Genomic DNA, 17449 nt, shown 5'->3' with positions numbered 1-17449 from the left:
AAGAAATAATTCCGGATATTAAGTTTTGCCTATGAAAATGATCTTGTTATCAAGCAAAATTTGCATAGTTATAGAAATATTGATGTGATAAAGGCATTTCATAATTCAATGTCAATGTCTACAATATAAGATAAACATTGTTGTCATCTTAAAACATTATCCGGAATGGTAGTTAAATTCCCCACTTGAGATTAGACACCATTGTCTCCGTCATTTGAAAGCTTGAAACATCACACAACAAAGCAGACTTGGAGAAACTTGGCGGTGGAAACTGTTTTTAATTGGTATGGCCTCTGCTAACACGGAAAGGCCTCAGAGTGGCAGCAATGGAAACCTTGTAGACGATCTTGAGAGCGCATTTCAGGTGAATACATATGTCTTGTTGACAGACTGAAATGTAAACTACCTAGGATAAGTGAATACCATTTAGCTGTTCAGTTGTTGATGATCACTTTGACGTTTATATGAGGAAATTACCAATTAGCTGTTATCAGGGGACAGAATACGCATATATAACCCCAATGCATTCAGAACCCCCACTCCAATCATAGTCAAGAGTTGACTAACACATAAAAACGGAAATGATATATAATGCAACCCGGTTAAAATCGCATTTTATGTTAATTTTATCCATTATGTAAAAGACCGTTGTTTGTCACCTATGTGATATTTATAATTGATAAAAAATTATACATGTACCATTGAAAATCACTTTCTTTCAAATTGATCTGCTGTAAAATTGAAAGTATTGTTCTGTTTCCTTATTATCTTTCTAGGGTTGTGTGAGTTTATTAACTAGTCAAGAATATTTCAACGTTACTGATTCAGAAGAAACAAAAGCAGGTAATATTGATTATTCATTACAGCATCAAACATGTGCCTTCAGTCAGATATGTACATAAACCAACTAAATGAAATATGGATTCTAGAAATAGACTCTGGTGGAAGCTAACTGATGAGATGCTCAGTTACCAGCTGTCAACCCAGTCCTGTTGCACATGACCAACATATGTTCTTTACAATTACATGCATTGACATAGTTGAGACAATTATATATGGTTATCTGACCTGTAATGAATTTTCAGTGTTTACTTTCAAACTTATGTATGAGTTATTTTAATTTCTAAATTTTACAGGAGTTGAACAGTCACTACAGAAGTTTTTAGACCTTGCTAGACAAACAGAAGCATTTTTCCTTCACAAGAGATTAGTTCTTTCTAAGACACGGCCTGAACAAGACATTAAAGATGTGAGTTATCGTGGTTGGATCATGTTCTGATGTGTGTGTGTGGGTACATTCGTTCAGTAAATTGTAATATGTTTGTGCTTTGATAAAGATCACTTTTCAGTTTCATTCATTTTGATACCAATCATTGACACAATTGCTAATTCTGGGTATTTGATTAACATATTTGTAATGTACATTTACACATAGATCTATGCATCTTAAGGTAATTTAAAAGGCAGTGCAGATAGAAAGATAAAGTTTCTGGATTGTTGGTTTTATTTCTTTTATTTATATCAGATGCTTATATCTCTCTTTCTTTGATACAATATTTTGGTATTCATGATCAGAGTACAGATGAACTGAAAGCAGAACTTGAGAGGAAGGATCAGTTGGTGAAACGACACCAAGAGAGATTACAGAAATGGCAGAGTCTGTTAAACAGTGTAGCAAGGGGACCTGGAGGGGGCGTGCCGGCACATGGCTCACAGACAATGACCTTAGGGCCTCCAGGTCAGGTCCCTACTGCTATGCCACACCCCCATGGCCAAACTATGCCCAATCCAGCACAGATGAATATGCCAGGTCAGGGATATAATGTAAACCAACCCCAGGGGTCAACACAGATACAGGGGCAAAATCCACAGATGATGATGCAGCGTCCTGCTCCAGGGCACCAAGGCATGGCACATAACCCTCCACCAGCCTACCCTCAGGGCCCCCTGGCCTATCTCGAACAAACCATGTCTGCCATAGGTATGCCAGAGAGACGGTGATTTTTATTTCTCATGTTATTTGTAAATATACTCATTAAAAATGAAAGAAACAAGTGATTGTTGCTGTTTATTCTGGGTGTAAGATATATTTATACAAGGGAAGCAACAATTGGCCAAGAATGAGAATTACACAGGCCTAACCTCTGTAAATGTGCTCCGTCATCTAATACCAAAAACTAAGTGATTGAAAATTTTAGATTTTGGTAATGCTACATTATATTTACATGTATCATTAATACTTTTGATTTTTGTACATATTGTATATGTCTTTAGGCATTATTTTAGTAAAGTGGATTGCATTTAATCATGTTCTTTTCAGACATATCAATGGAATAGAAGAATTTATGAATAGCAAGAGATAAAATCTAAAGTGATTGGTTTCAAGGAGATCAATTCATGATGATAAAGACTCAATTTTAATTCCAAATTTTTCTCATTGCACCCATAGAACAAATAGTAGATGTAAAGGCTCTATATATTATGAATGAATGTGCTCCATTATGAATTGAGTGGTTTGTAAACCTAGGCATTGTAAAGACCTGTGATCTCTTTGTTCAAAGTAAAAGAAATCACTCGGCAACATAAAATATGGTCGAGCTTTGTTAAAGTCTTCAGAAGAAAGCTAACAACTTTAAAAAAAAATGAAACTTTTATGTTATAAACACAAACCAAATGTGGACAGATAACAAGATCTTTGATTTTGATATGACATACTTTTTTGGTGCTTTTTTTCACATTTTTGTGTGTAAAAGCAGAAATGACATTTTGAGTGAATTTTCATGATTTTGTTGATTTTGCAAATTGGACAGTTGCCAAATTTTTGAGTAATTTTCATAACAATGATAGGAGTTTTACAATTCCAAATTTCTGGAGTTCTAAATTAGACTATAAAATACATGTACCTGGTACTTATTTTGTGCATGTATGCTTTAAATAGATATTTTTCTTTATGTCTCATGATGCAACAGAGACTAGGTAAATGTATATATAGTATCAAAACCTATATATGAATTTAACAAAGCCTACAGTAACACAACCACAGATACTATAAATATAACATGAAGATTAAAGTGATTTTTTTACTTAGCTTTAATTTTCATAAAAGGAATCACCAATAACGTATCATTACACAGTTATGTATCAAATCACCAACAATTTTATGATCATATTAATTCTGGGACTGATATTATAAGTAAAACAGTTCACACCAAACCAAAAGTAATCTGGTAAATATATATCATTCTCAATAAAAAAATACTAATGTAATCCATGCTTATTGTAAATATATTGAGAGGGCAGGATATACATGGTCCCTAGCAACGTTATAGTGAAACATGGCAGTCAGAACAATATCACAAGGCTCATTGACTGCATTTCAAATGATTTGACAAAATAAATGTGTACGAGATTTTATATGACTGTTAAAGAATAGTTATTTGGAAGAGGAAGTTTGAAAGGACCAGGATTGTTTAAAATAAACACAGCTACATAGTATACTAGTTACCTGAAGGTATTTATTGTGAGCTTATGTGTAGTCTCATCTTTCTTCATCTCTGAAATTACATATCATTTGAGAATGCATAAACCTGTTGTCCTACACAAATGAAACTAAACCTGAGTATTTTCAGTCTGAGATTAAAAGAACTTCACCACAGACATCAAAGCTGCACTCAGAGAATTGTCTGGTTTTGTTCCAAAAGTATTACTTACACATGATTCTGTTCATTATACTTCTAAGTCACTCAAAGCTAACTGACAACTAACAAGAACTGATATTTCCATCTTACATTGTCTTGTAATTGAAAATGGAGTTCACTCAACATGTATTCATGTTATTTTGTCATGTATGGAAATATGGAATAAAATTTCAGTTGAAATAAAAAACATTTATGCAAACCATGTGCAACTGTAAAAATGTAGTACATTGTTCAGTTGGATCACATTGTGGTTGATACCGTAAAATTTCTTTTATTCTATTTTCTTTTGTTCATAATGAGTAATATATACATTTAATAAGAATTCAAAATAAATGAAAAAAAAAGAGAAAAAAAATTGATTTAAAAAGCCAACCCTGATAGAAACAAAAATGATCTGTGACTTTGTGAGCACTTAAAGTAATAACAAGGTATAATATGATAAATATATGTAGGAAATATGAAAACATGAGTTATCTGTTAACTTGTTCAATATAGTTCAAATATAGATATACAGTACTACTGATCAAATCAAGACTAGTAAGATAGACTATTCTACAAAAACACTTATTTCTTAACAGTTTTTTTTTTTTAAATAATCCTATAAATAAATATACAAATTTCTGACCAAAGAGCTGATCAAGGTAACACAAAGACTGCACGCAGTCTGAATGACAAGCAAACATATTTGTAAAATCTATGCAGATCTTTTTTTCTCTCTTTCAATACGTGTTCTTTAGCTCAAGTCTCATGTCATGTTTTTCCTTGATGTTTTAGTTTTAATTATTTTAAACAAATAATTGTTTTAACTTGTATCACCAGACAATTTAAAAAATAGTATGCCAAAAGTTGGCCATTATCCCTGGATACTTATCCTCTAAAACATCTTACATGTCGACAAAACTTGGCATGAAGCACAATTCTAAACTTCATACACTGTCATGTTTTTAACAAGTGGTTACAACAGCAATAAACATTAATTACTAAAGTTCAATTATTGATTGACAGAGTAAAGAAACACTGTCCTTCTGTCACTAGGTACATCCTAGTCTTTGATGATTTAGAAAACTCCTAGTACAAAATAATAGCTAATCAATGAAACTGAGAAACAAAGTTTTATAAAACTTGAAGGCCTTTTTCTGGATCAAAACGGTATTGGAAAGTCTTGGTTCTCCAGTACATGCCATCACCCTCTGGTTGATAGATGGATGGGAGCAGAATCTCTCTTACAATTCTCCTGTAATGAATACAATATTGTTCCCTGAGATTAACATAGTCTTTATCTGAAGAGAATATAACTTAATCTAGATATAAAGAGTGAGATGCTTGTACAGAATTTCAATTTTACATTGTATATTCAGGATTTACCTGTACATTTCATATACTCTGTAGATGTAGTTCTAGCTCATATAAGGTATTAATGAGTTTTATCTGTTTAAAAATGAACCTTCACATTTAATGTAGGTACCATACTCTTATTATGCAAATCAAGTCCCTAGGTAAGTCATTCTTATTAATTCTCTAAGATAGCCTTAATACTAGGTCTGCTAGTACCACTGACATAATACACAAGGTTTTCATAGGTCTGACAGTATCACTAGCAGGATACAGGTTAAAATTGGTCAAATAGTCCCTCTGACAGGATACAGGTTTTAACAGGTCCAATAGTACTACTGACAGGATACAGGTTTTAACAGGTTCAATAGTATTAATGATGGGTTATAGGTTTTAACAGGTCCAATAGTACTACTGACAGGATACAGGTTTTAACAGGTTCAAAAGTACTACTTGCAGGATACAGGTTTTAATGGGTCCATAAGTACTACTGACAGGATACAGGTTTTAACAGATCCAATAGTATTACTGACTGGATACAGGTTTTAACAGGTCCAATAGTACTACTGACAAAATACAGGTTTTAACAGGTTCAATAGTACTACTGACCGGATGCAGGTTAAAATTGGTCAAATAGTACCACTCTCAGGATACTCTAGGTTTTCATAGGTCTGCAAGTACCAATGAGATGTACAGGTTTATATGGCATGATAACCACCATGGACAGGATATATGCTTTAATAGGGCTGATAGTATCAATGACTGGATTGGACTGGATACAGGTTTTGGTTGGACCAATTGGTTTTCAAAGAGTTGGAATTTGTAGCATCATTTATGAAGACTACTCACCATACAGTTATATCATGTAATCCCAGATACAACTTCCAGTTGGTTATAAACCCTAGATCATACTGATTCTTGAATTCCTGAAATTGAAAATTACAAAATTCAACACACATTTAAAAAGAAGACAGTATATCATCATTTAGTAGATACACAGATTTTGAGACAATTATTTTGCAAAAAAAAAAGTAGTCATTTCAAGGGAATTCCAGCAGTACAGTCAACAGAATTAACAACAAAGTACAAAACAGTTCAGCTTTTTTCTCACATAAATGTACATATAGAGAGTACTGTATTTTCTTTAAGAAAGTTTGGCTTTATCCATGACTGCCTGTATTTTGAATGGAAAATTACCATTTTTTTCTCTCTTAACTTCTTCTTCTGAGTTAGATTGATTTGGTATTCTATAGTTGTCTCCCCATAGCTGATGAGTTTGGCAGTGGCCACTATGAGGAAAGTAAGAGCTATTGCCAATCCAGAGCTTAGGATATAGAGGAAGATGACTAGCTTCTGTTCCATCGTCTCTGATATCCCAAGGCGGTCATAATTACTGGACTGTTGTAACAATGCTGTCTATAACACACATACAATAGATATTACACTCACAAAGATACAGGATTTAATTTCATATCTGGTCCTCTACTATTGTTTTAAGGATGCTTGACTGTTAAAAATATTAAATTTAGAGGTGATAGCCTATTACCAGTTAGCCCTAGAAAACTAACTATCATATATGTATTACAGCATGTTGCATTGCATTTCTGTTTCATTTCAACGATACTGCCAAAAATCCACAGGTTTGTGTACAACAATTAAGTTACCAATAAGCTTTAAACATTACTAATTCCATGGCCATTTAAGGCACAATAGATGCTGGGAGCAATCATAAATACATTCTATAACTTAATCCCACCAGCCAAGTGTCAGACTCCTACATATTTATCTGACTGACAAACTTACCTTGCCTGAGGGTCCTTGGAAAGAGGCGTACAGAAGATTGAGAGGAAACATGGCCCCAGGGAAAGGATACCCCTATAATTAATTTACATGTAAAACTAAGATTTTGAATCAGACAAGCAGACAAAATGGATAAATAATCACTAAGTATGTAGGCTATAGAGAGCTGAACATACTACAGTATCTGTTACATTAAATGAACACTTGCCTTTAAGGATTCTCCATAAAAGTAATCCACAAACAGATCATTGGTTGAGATGGTCACCAGCAAAGCACCACCGTATGTGAAACAGCAAAACAGAAAGAAATATCGCTGATTGTAAAACCCTACACAAGTATTTAACCATGCTGTATTTGATAAGGAAACAAGAAAGTCAGAATTGATGCTTTTTCAAAGAAGGCTGGTCACAGAACAAGACTGAAACAGGGACAGAATGATTACTGATACGATTGTAACAAGATTGGTGAGAATACATTGTCTCACTGAGTAAAAGTATCGGCCATCAGTACACCTATCAGACATACATTGAAACAAACATTGATTTAGGTATAAAAACAATAACTGGAAAAGGATACGACAATGATGGTCCATTTTCAGAACACACTTTCCACATGTCTTGCAGTGATGTGTTCGAGCTGGTTTCTTAGAGAAACATTTACGACATAGGGATACTGGGTTCACAACATCCTGAAAATAAATACCAAAGTAATATGCTTAACTAGATACAGATTTTCTTTCCTGTATTCAATGAACGTTAGAGGAAATGAAAAGATTTATCAGTGACCACAGGCATGATATTCTTATAGCTGGTTATTTATGCAAGATTGACATTTTTGCTATTTCACTGTCCAGTAATGAGATCACAAAAACTTCATTCATGAAATAATGAGACACAACCGTATGAGATATCCTGTTACATCTAGATTACAGAAATTTAATTCATTAAAAATATAATTTGTTTTATGGAAAAACAGAAAATTTTGACCACAGCCATGATCTAGTTGTCCCCCTAGACTAAATGTTATTATACAGACCTGTGGAGGATATCCTGGTCCAGTGACCACAGCCATGATGTAGTTGTAAGTAGTGTTAGCCAGCAGCCATGATCCCAACAAGAAAATTATTACAGCAGATGAAAGACTGGAGTTGTACAGATGAGGAAGTACGTACACAACGTATATCAGGTTCACAACGGCCATCAAGCCCACCACTAATACCATGCATGCCTATAGAGATTTCATTATCAACATGTATCACATTCACACCCATGTCAATGCAGAATATTGTAAAAATTGGGGGAGAGGTTCGGGACTAAATACAACCACATAAATCACGAAAATTTGAACCACAGTAAAATAATAACTTTTACAGCATAATGTTTTACATTTCTTCCACTTTCAATTTATTATCATGTTAAGAGTTTCATCTGCTTATGTGTTAATTTACATTATCCAGCTGATAATGACACTACCAAAATTGTATTTGAGATCATAATGAATAGCTAGAAAACTATATGTTTTAGTAAAGATAAATTTCTTTCCTGTTGTATCAACACTAAACTGTAAGAAATGTTGTTATGTATGTTTTCAAACTGTTATGGTTGTTTCAACCACTCTTGTAACATCATGACCTGATCACTAAGTCAGAAATTAAGATGCTAAGTTTTGTGACAGGACTGGAAAATTGAAACATGTTGTAATACCGTTGATTCCAAAAGGGACCTTACCTATGGAATACTCATCACAAACCCTGACATTTGACTTTTATTGCTAACCTTAGACTTAATTCTCAAAATGGACATAGTTCAGATCATTTATTCATAATACCTGTAAGAAGAATTTATATTGAATGAAATTTGAAGTTAATAAGCTTACTTACTCTTCCAAATTGTTGATTGATAAAATCATTAATACCATTTAAAGGTTTTGTGATGATCTCCATGAGGGAGAGAGATGAGGTAACATGATTGTAACAGAGTGTCAATCTGAGCAGCTGGAAAAACTTCAAAATATTGCCCCATCTTCTTTTCAAGCGCCATGGAAACTTGTGTAATTTCCACTTGACTAAAGCCATTGTCAGCTAAAGCTCATCATCTGGTTTGTCACCAATGGTTTTTCAGTTCTGAGTCTTAAAAGTCGACAATGTGGGTCATATGTCTACTGCATAGCCCTTCTTATGCTGACATCTCCATTTTTAGGTAAAATGACTGACCTGCAAAACATGAACAACATTTATATTCAATAGCAAGACTTTAATCAGAACTCGAAATGTTTGAAAGAAAATATGAGTGCCGAAGACAATTATTCACAATTCTATAGAAGATAGGTTTATGCTTTCATTGCACAAAGCAAGCCATTGCTACGATGAATACTCTACAATGCTCGGTCTATTTGACAGTTGAATTATGGAGTTGCGAGAGTATATACACGTACAATAGCGACTGGTTTGCAAGTACCAACACATCTCCGAATCCTACATCTCCATTCACTGCCAAATTAGTGAAGTCAGAGAAGGAGTTAGATTGAGGACATGACCGTGAAAATTATTACTTGGAAGCAGTAGCATAAATGTCTTCTTTTATGTGACAATATTATAACTTTGCATTCAGCATTTCCGGTATATGAAAAATTGATAGCAGTCACTGCTCTCTTCGATACGTAGCGAGTTTGTTTCACTAAAAAAATGTGTTTTCAATTTACACAGCCTTCATATTAACTTCCTTGAAGAGTGATGTAACTTCGAGGTAGTATAAAATCTTTGTTATTAAAACATCTTATTGCAATCATTTACCTACACGTACTTTATAAAATATGTATGCTCACTATTCAGCCTACTTTCGTTTCTCAATCTTGAAAACATTTTCTTGATCACGATGAATGGCAACTCTAACTCTCAGTGTGAAAAGGACGGAAAATCCGGACTACATTTTTTCGTTACAGGCCAGATTGTTAAAAAACGCACATGATAATCAATATTACCAACGATGTCATTTGAATATTAAATAGATAAATAAATGATATTTTCATTTCCCGATGACATGCACCAAAACCATAATGTCAATTACACACTGTAATTTGCAGCAGTTTCAAGCCTAGACTGCCAGAGCAGATTATATACCCGGCTATTCACAGGTAACTTGTACACCGCCACTTAGCGAACAGCTCCAATTCATTTCATTCAACCGCATGAAACAAAACATATGCATTGTTTTAAAAAGAACATGAGTTCCGACCTTGCAAACTTATCTATCTTTTTATTCGCATATGAAACCCAGCTGACTAATTAAGGGCTGACTGGCTGATACAAATCCAGGAATGATGACTCTTTATAGTGCTAACACACTGAAATGCCTTGAAATGTACGAGATAACACGACATACAGGCTGGTCACATCAAAATAACAACAGTCTATCCAGGTTAATCCAAGAGTACTTTATCAGAAATAAAGAAATAAAGACCTAAAATATGGATCCGGCTCTTTCCATCTAGCTGTTGCCTCTCTTAGACCATCATAAAGGAGAGGGTAATCGTGAGTATTTTGTGCTCTACTATAAAAAAGACCATTATATCAACTTGCGGAAATCCAAGTTCCGAATTATTCCGACATTGCATCGACTTTTTTTTTTATATCGATCTAGTTTCAATGAACACAAACTATGACGTCATCATAACAATCCCAGTGTCACGTGGTCAGTGAATAAAAACAATTGTTCTATAGTTACGTCAAAATCGAGTGTTCTATACAACACGAACAAGGAATCATTGCTTCCAAGCTTCCGTGGAGATCTTTGTAAGTAATCACCCAGTGACCAGTCTATCAGATTTCAGTTACAGTTGCAAAACTCTTATATATAGTTCTCGGGTCTATAATATACAACTGAATTTAAGTTTCCTTATCAAAATACAACAGTTGTACGAACTTGATACATATATTTAAAATACACGGGTTTCTTTTCATTCGCGAATCACGAGAGTATAAGTTCATTATTTTGTTTTATTCAATTAACACAACTCTTCCTCCTATCAAATGTTCCATAGTGTAGTCTTGAGCATGCACTCGTTTACAGTACAGAACCTGCGGTATGTATACTACAACTTGTCGTAAGTAGTGTCAGCTCTTATTGTTAAATTAAAACCTTTCTTGTAATCTTTTATCAGTTGTATTCTGGTTTGTCCACTTTTTAAAAATAAGATGGACAGAGAAATATTGTTAGAAAGACTATTATAGTCTATTTCAGATTAATTTACATGTATTTAGCTGTGTTTTTAGCATATGTCTATTTCAGATGAATTTACCTGTGTTTTTAGCATATATCTATTTCAGATGAATTTACCTGTGTTTTTAGCATATGTCTATTTCAGACGAATTTACCTGTATTCACCTGTGTTTTTAGCATATGTCTATTTCAGATGAATTTAACTGTGTTTTTAGCATATGTCTATTTCAGACGAATTTACCTGTATTCACCTGTGTTTTTAGCATATGTCTATTTCAGATGAATTTACCTGTGTTTTTAGCATATGTCTATTTCAGATGAATTTACCTGTATTCACCTGTGTTCTTAGCATATGTCTATTTCAGATGAATTTACCTGTATTTACCTGTGTTTTTAGCATATGTCTATTTCACATGAATTTACCTGTAATTACCTGTGTTTTTAGCATATGTCTATTTCAGATGAATTGACCTGTGTTTTTAGTATATGTCGGCAGTTAATATGATATCAGATGAACATATAGATGATGGTAGAACTAATACGTTTTACGACTTTTATTGTTCCTCTATGTTAACACAGTAAAAATTAATGAAGGAAAAAGAGAAAAAAATATATGATATGTAATTTGTAGGTGTTGAAAATTAATTCAAATTTTACATTTTCTCTTATACAAGATAGTTAAATAATGGTGTTGAAATAATTAAAAATCATATGTAACTTAATTTTATGAAAACAAGACATTCTTCTTTTATTCAGTTTTATTAAGTCTAAATTACCCAGTAATGGTATATTTGTGTAAAAAATAATCTGACCTATTAATCATTATAAAACTGTTCATTTCCTCCTCAAACGCCCCTACATTACTGTATTTTAAACCACTGTTTCCTTGTTTTGAAGATTCGATGCCAGGCCTTGCGGGTTATGCACAAGTAGGTCCCCGGTCGCGGGGAGTGTTTGACCCGGCCCTCGGGCGTTTTGTGGACTCTGTTACCAAGGTACCAACCCTCGAGATCGACTACGGTGAGGAACAAAACCACAAGTAACAGTATAAAAGATTGTGATAAAGAAACAAGTACTCAAATCGCCACTGTGGTGTACGCGGTCCGGAAGGAACATTCAAGATGGCGACCTGTAAAGAACCAATAGATTATGTTCAATGTACTGAATTTCTATGCATTTATCTCGTGCTTTTTGGGACCATTTTTACCACACATAAAATTGTTTGTATAGGAAAGTATTCAAACTAAAAAAAGTTAAGTGTTATTAATTTGAAACCGAGCTTCCACGGAAATCCCACCCTGGAAGTGGAAATGTTGATACAATTATGTATTAAATCATATCCTAGTCCGGACCGGTCAACTTACTTTACTTCTACAAGCAAAACCCTCCCTTAACCGACCAAATATCCACGTCCCATGCACGGTCGGTTTGGAGAAGTTCCATTGTACCTGTAAGGGACGATATGAAACGGTGACACCCTTATATTCCGAAGGGCTAAAAGTCCGAAGGCCCAATTGTCCGAAGGCCCATTAGTCCGAAGGCCCGATAGTCCGAAAATGGAATAATGGTTACGTTTTTTTGTTTCTTATTTAACTGTAAATGAAATAATGACGAAATTTAGAGAGAAAAATAGTTAAGTAATAATAACAGAAATCTTCCCTTACATTAATTACAGGTTTACAGGCCCTATTCTTTTATCTTTTACTATAACAGTTAAGTGAAAGGCGACTTATATTTGTAAGCGACGGGAACATTAACAGAAATGGCGCGAAAAAAATGTAGAAGAAAGCATGCACGGTAAACAGTACGGGGAATCCGACTTACATGAGCGGCGAAGATGGCGCGAAAAAAAACCTGAGAAAATTCGGACTATTGGACCTTCGGACTATCGGGCCTTCGGACTAATGAGCCTTTGGAATATAAGGCGGTCACCTATGAGACATTAGGCTACGTACTTAGACCTGTATATGTTGAAAGAGGTCATATTTCTTTCAACTATCTAAGCCAATAATTATCTTATTATTTGTGCTAAGTTGAAATAATGTGTCAACAGAGTTGACATACATGTACAAAGTTGCCAATATATTGGAACATGAATTTCGAAACGCGTTTACTCCTTTCTCTTATAGGTAACGTTGTTCAACATTTCTGACATTAGGTATCAAACTGCAGAATATTGCACAGTAATTCATAGGGGATGTAAGGATATGAGCGAAAGTGTCAGTACTGCGTATAGCGTTACCGCCATCTTGAAATGTCCCCTCCAGACCACACACATTGTACTTGAAGTGATCATAACACAGACAAGAACTGCCTATTTTTGACAAATAAGTTAGGTTTTAACCATGCTGCAGAAATTCTTCTGTCATCTTTTTAGTGTAATTCTTGTATTTGATGTATACATAGAGGCATATCTAGAAAGGTTACGAATGATACATCAACCCTTCGAGACAGATCAAGACACACGGGAAACCTCCTATTCCATTAATGAAAACCAAGGTAAGTTTTATTTGTTGTCTGTATCCTTCAGCATCCTTAAACACCTTATTCTGTACGGTTATTTTTGAACTCGTTTTCATGTTCTTCACAAAGTCCGAAAGCCGCATTTGAGGCAAGACACGTCCACCGTCCTCCCTTTGGTGTTTTTCTAATATGGTATCACAAAGTCGTCTGTGTTGGTGTATAATCATTTGCATACATAGTGCCTTTTTCACGTAAAATTCAATGTAACTAATAAAACCGACCTATTGAGGGGTATTCATGTTTAAAATAAACTACGTCGAAAAAGCTGAAATATGGCGATATTTTGAAGCTAGTGGGTTCTGGTGTGGCGTATCTGTTTTACATACGTTCAATATACGTTACCTATCACGTGATACACAATGGTATTATGTATTCATAATTAAATAAAACAAATTAAACTGTGTTGAAGTTGAACTAGTAGTCAAGTGTGATTTCAATACAAGCCTGGGTTGTCACGTGAACAAAGCTCAATTTCTATTTGCTTGTATGACTATGGACGAGGTATGCCCGTTACGGCATACTGAGTTTTTTTTTTTTGCGTTTGTTGTTGTTTAACACAACCTTGGGATCCTTTTGGACGGATGTTGACCGTGTCCTTATCTTTTGGTATGTTCATGAGTGAATTTCCACCTTTTTTTCTGTGCATGAGGTTAAACTATATGAGATGAGCAATTCCAACAGGGTCCCTCTTTCAATACGTCTATCTAACTTTTATTAACTGCATTCTGTCGATATGCTGTATGACTTCGAGCTTGAGATTTGATGTAATCCCAAGAAACTGGCGATCATGACAGGTATTTGCTTTGGACTAAGTAGATTTCTCGGACAGTGGAAGAAAGTCAGTAAAGATCCAGTTTCGAGCAAAATGTTATAACGGACTTAAAACACTCGTTTGGTTTAAACATATTTTTATTGCAAATAAATATTTACAAAATAAGTGGACATCACTTATCGCAGTAAATTTCTTCAAAATGCATTAAAACAAGCAATAAATCGATGTCAATTTACACAATTTATAGAAAATGATACCTTAGGTGGACCGGAAGTAATTATAATTACAACTTTATGAATTCTGCTGTATTTTATCATTACATACTGTAGGTAATATATATAACTATTTATATAAATAGGATGCATTGTTCTGTTATCTTTTTACCGATTTTCATCCAATTTCTTCCATTCGTACACAATTTTAGTACGGACTTAGATCTATGTTTAAGTCCGTGGTAGAACGGAGCGAGTAAAGTTCGTGCTCTTCGATATCATAATTTTGTTAACACCACTAAGATGATTCTATTAGACATTGTAATTCAGAAAATCAGTGTAAATGTTGATTTTTCTCTCATAAATTTGTCATAAGAAATTCCTAGTAATGTCACCAATATGGCATAACCCGCCTTCATTTCCACGCGAAAGCTTAAAAAGCTAATTTGTTGGTACAAATAGTCTTTAATCCGATCAACAGATTGACTGCTCTCATTGCGTGCTGCGGTAAGTGTATTGTGGGTAATGAAGTTCCAGTCACACTTCCGTTTAAAGTTGCTTAAGCTTGTTGGTTTTGAATTACCACACCCAATTCCATGTAGCACTCGCTATTAGAAATTATCAAAAGTACATAAGTGATCGAATACGATTTGTACGTTGGGTTATCGTTGTAATTTCAAACTGGTTGATCATCAAACACACACTGAACATGTACCTATAAAGACAGGTTAGCATATATTCTTGACCAATATTTGCAAATGAGTGAAAAAACTTATAATTCACCAAAATCTTACTATTTATCAATTTTACCATTATGCCTCGTCTGTCACAAATGATCGGAGAGTCTCGGTGACGAATGGCTCATCACGTGCATTTTGATTACAGTGTTAGGACTATTTACAAGTTAACTCGTTTAAATTGGTGGACCCCGCGAAACGACCACCAGCGATGACCGTTGTATACGATTACTGCTGTAGAGACGACATGGACATTGTCGGGCCTCGTGTGTAAAGGGAACCAAGTTCGCCGTCGCTGGTCATTACGGCAACAGAACAATATTCTGTTTTCGGATTAGTGACGACGGCGGACGTGTTGTGGTTTGGGCGGTATTTGTGCGGAAATGGTATCAGACTTGTTGTGGTAAATGATAATCTAACCAGTATTTGATATTGGGACGAAATTTCAAGACCAGAATTTCTACTATTCCTAAGACGCCATGGCGTTAGTGCCATTTTCCATCAGGGTATCGCTCCAGAGCACAGCAGTCGCGTCAGCAGAACTTTTTTTAACAGAATAACGTGCAGACGATGAATTTATCATATCACCGAAATCACTTGATTTAACACCATCTAATTAGGCATAGTTACGAATTATCGTTCAGCACGTAAGAGCACGTTTAAATCAGCCGCCACTTGTATTCGCCGTCCGAAGCATTGAACGATAGATATTATCCGACGACGATTTCCATAAAACGACGTAGCAGTGCTATAGACCTCACAAACAGTAGATTTGAATGTAACCTCAATATCTTTTCCATGATGAATCAAACTAGCTGTAAGCATTGCTTTGCATTTTGAACCACGCCAGCAGTTTTATCCAAACAAATCAATTACGTTATATACGTACATGATCGATAAGAGTTGAGGAAGTCAGCATCTTACTGTAACATGAAGTCCGTTATTTATTTATTTTTTAGTTTAGTAAATAAGCAGTGTTTTGTATCTGAATTTATGAATCTGTTGAGAAGATAAATAAGTTATTTTTTACCAACCCATCCGTATTCTATATCTCCTGTGAGAATGCCTTGTTCTTTATAAATAGTATCCTTTCATACATGTTGCTCAAAAACGGATGACTTCAGATTGACACGGTTGGATAGCCATTGTTTTTGCAGCATACACTACGTCGTGAAACATGCTGACATGTTTTTTGTCTTTTCTATATTATATGTACAGAGTTTTCAGATGATAGGTTACGAGTTCCCTCATTCGCTTCTAGATTCCAACGATTTAAGCCGTTAAGGTCATTGTCGAGTCCTAGAAGGACGAAACAGTATATGTTGCAGCTTGAATCTTAAATGTGTGTTGTACAATTCTGGTATATTCCTATAACACGAATGATTACATACATATTGTACTAACCAAAAGTGCATGTACACCCCTGTTGTTGCCAGTAATATAAGAATTGAACACTTTACCAGTCATATACTGTAATGGGCTGTATTTGGATAGGTAACGAGGTGAGGCATGCAAGCGGTGGTAGCATCACAACGAGATGGGGAAGCTATCTACCATATTCAAGTCCGGGAGGTAAATTAATGATGTAATTCAGCACGTGCTATTTGAAGGCGTGGTTACTCATTACCAAAAAATATCGCTTCCAAAGACGCACGGTTTTGTTGTATAGTTAGCGGAAGCTGACATATATCTATAATATTGATTGTTTGAAAACGGATATTAAGAAGAAAAACTGTCTGTCAGTACAATATGATTGTGTAATTATCTTCATCCTAACAAATACTTCGTATAAAATTAAATCCTGTTCATACAGACTCGTGGTACATATCATCAAACTGCTTATATATTCGCATAGTGTTTAGGTCAAAACATCGGGTACATTGTATTTTATTCTGGATCTAGAGTGAAACAATCCTCGCAATATCCCAAGGTAATTTCAAAACGACCTTCTATTGCAAACCAGAATAACTTCATGAAAAAGAACGCTTTGTGTCACAGACAGACACCAAGGTAACCTGGTTCTGTAATGTCGGATATCACCCATCTGTGACAGTTATGATTCTATAAATAGATTCAGAAATTGGTGTCTAAATCTCCTGATCAAAGCTTAATGTACACGTGTTATTCTTAGTATTTAATAAATTATCTATTAGTAATA

General features: G+C 34.6%; 2 protein-coding genes across 2 annotated transcripts; one reads left to right on the top strand and one right to left on the bottom strand.

Moving 5' to 3' along the window:
* Window positions 1-89: 89 nt before the first annotated feature.
* On the top strand, window positions 90-2042 carry LOC132558654 (mediator of RNA polymerase II transcription subunit 28-like). The gene is made up of 4 exons (XM_060223251.1): window positions 90-364; window positions 777-843; window positions 1137-1249; window positions 1576-2042. Exons 1-4 carry the CDS (start codon window positions 287-289, stop codon window positions 1999-2001), a joined length of 684 nt encoding a protein of 227 aa, XP_060079234.1. The 5' UTR covers window positions 90-286; the 3' UTR covers window positions 2002-2042.
* Window positions 2043-4235: 2193 nt separating this feature from the next.
* On the bottom strand, window positions 4236-9699 carry LOC132558653 (palmitoyltransferase ZDHHC16B-like). The gene is made up of 9 exons (XM_060223250.1): window positions 9632-9699; window positions 8710-9042; window positions 7866-8057; window positions 7407-7518; window positions 7039-7178; window positions 6834-6905; window positions 6228-6446; window positions 5880-5956; window positions 4236-4932 (listed from the first exon to the last, which is right to left on the bottom strand). The coding sequence occupies exons 2-9, from the start codon at window positions 8902-8904 to the stop codon at window positions 4812-4814; spliced, it is 1128 nt and encodes a 375-aa protein (XP_060079233.1). The 5' UTR covers window positions 8905-9042; window positions 9632-9699; the 3' UTR covers window positions 4236-4811.
* Window positions 9700-17449: the final 7750 nt, after the last annotated feature.

Source organism: Ylistrum balloti, unplaced genomic scaffold (genome assembly GCF_031769215.1).
Source record: "Ylistrum balloti isolate Yb309-2 unplaced genomic scaffold, AGI_CSIRO_Ybal_v1 Utg370806, whole genome shotgun sequence".
NCBI lineage: Eukaryota > Metazoa > Mollusca > Bivalvia > Pectinida > Pectinidae > Ylistrum > Ylistrum balloti.
Note: the sequence above shows the minus strand (reverse complement) of the source record. Positions and strands in the feature narration are given on the sequence as shown.

Bases quoted from the DNA above. Each gene is read 5' to 3' on its own strand.
- LOC132558653 (XM_060223250.1), bottom strand. From the start codon at position 8,904: ATGGCTTTAGTCAAGTGGAAATTACACAAGTTTCCATGGCGCTTGAAA. The intron at 7,519-7,865 runs GTCTGTATAATA...ATTTATTTTCAG, and splicing joins GACCAGGATATCCTCCACAG to GATGTTGTGAACCCAGTATC. The intron at 4,933-5,879 runs GTGAGTAGTCTT...TATTCATTACAG, and splicing joins TTACATGATATAACTGTATG to GAGAATTGTAAGAGAGATTC.
- LOC132558654 (XM_060223251.1), top strand. From the start codon at position 287: ATGGCCTCTGCTAACACGGAAAGGCCTCAGAGTGGCAGCAATGGAAAC. The intron at 365-776 runs GTGAATACATAT...TTATCTTTCTAG, and splicing joins ATCTTGAGAGCGCATTTCAG to GGTTGTGTGAGTTTATTAAC. The intron at 844-1,136 runs GTAATATTGATT...TAAATTTTACAG, and splicing joins TTCAGAAGAAACAAAAGCAG to GAGTTGAACAGTCACTACAG.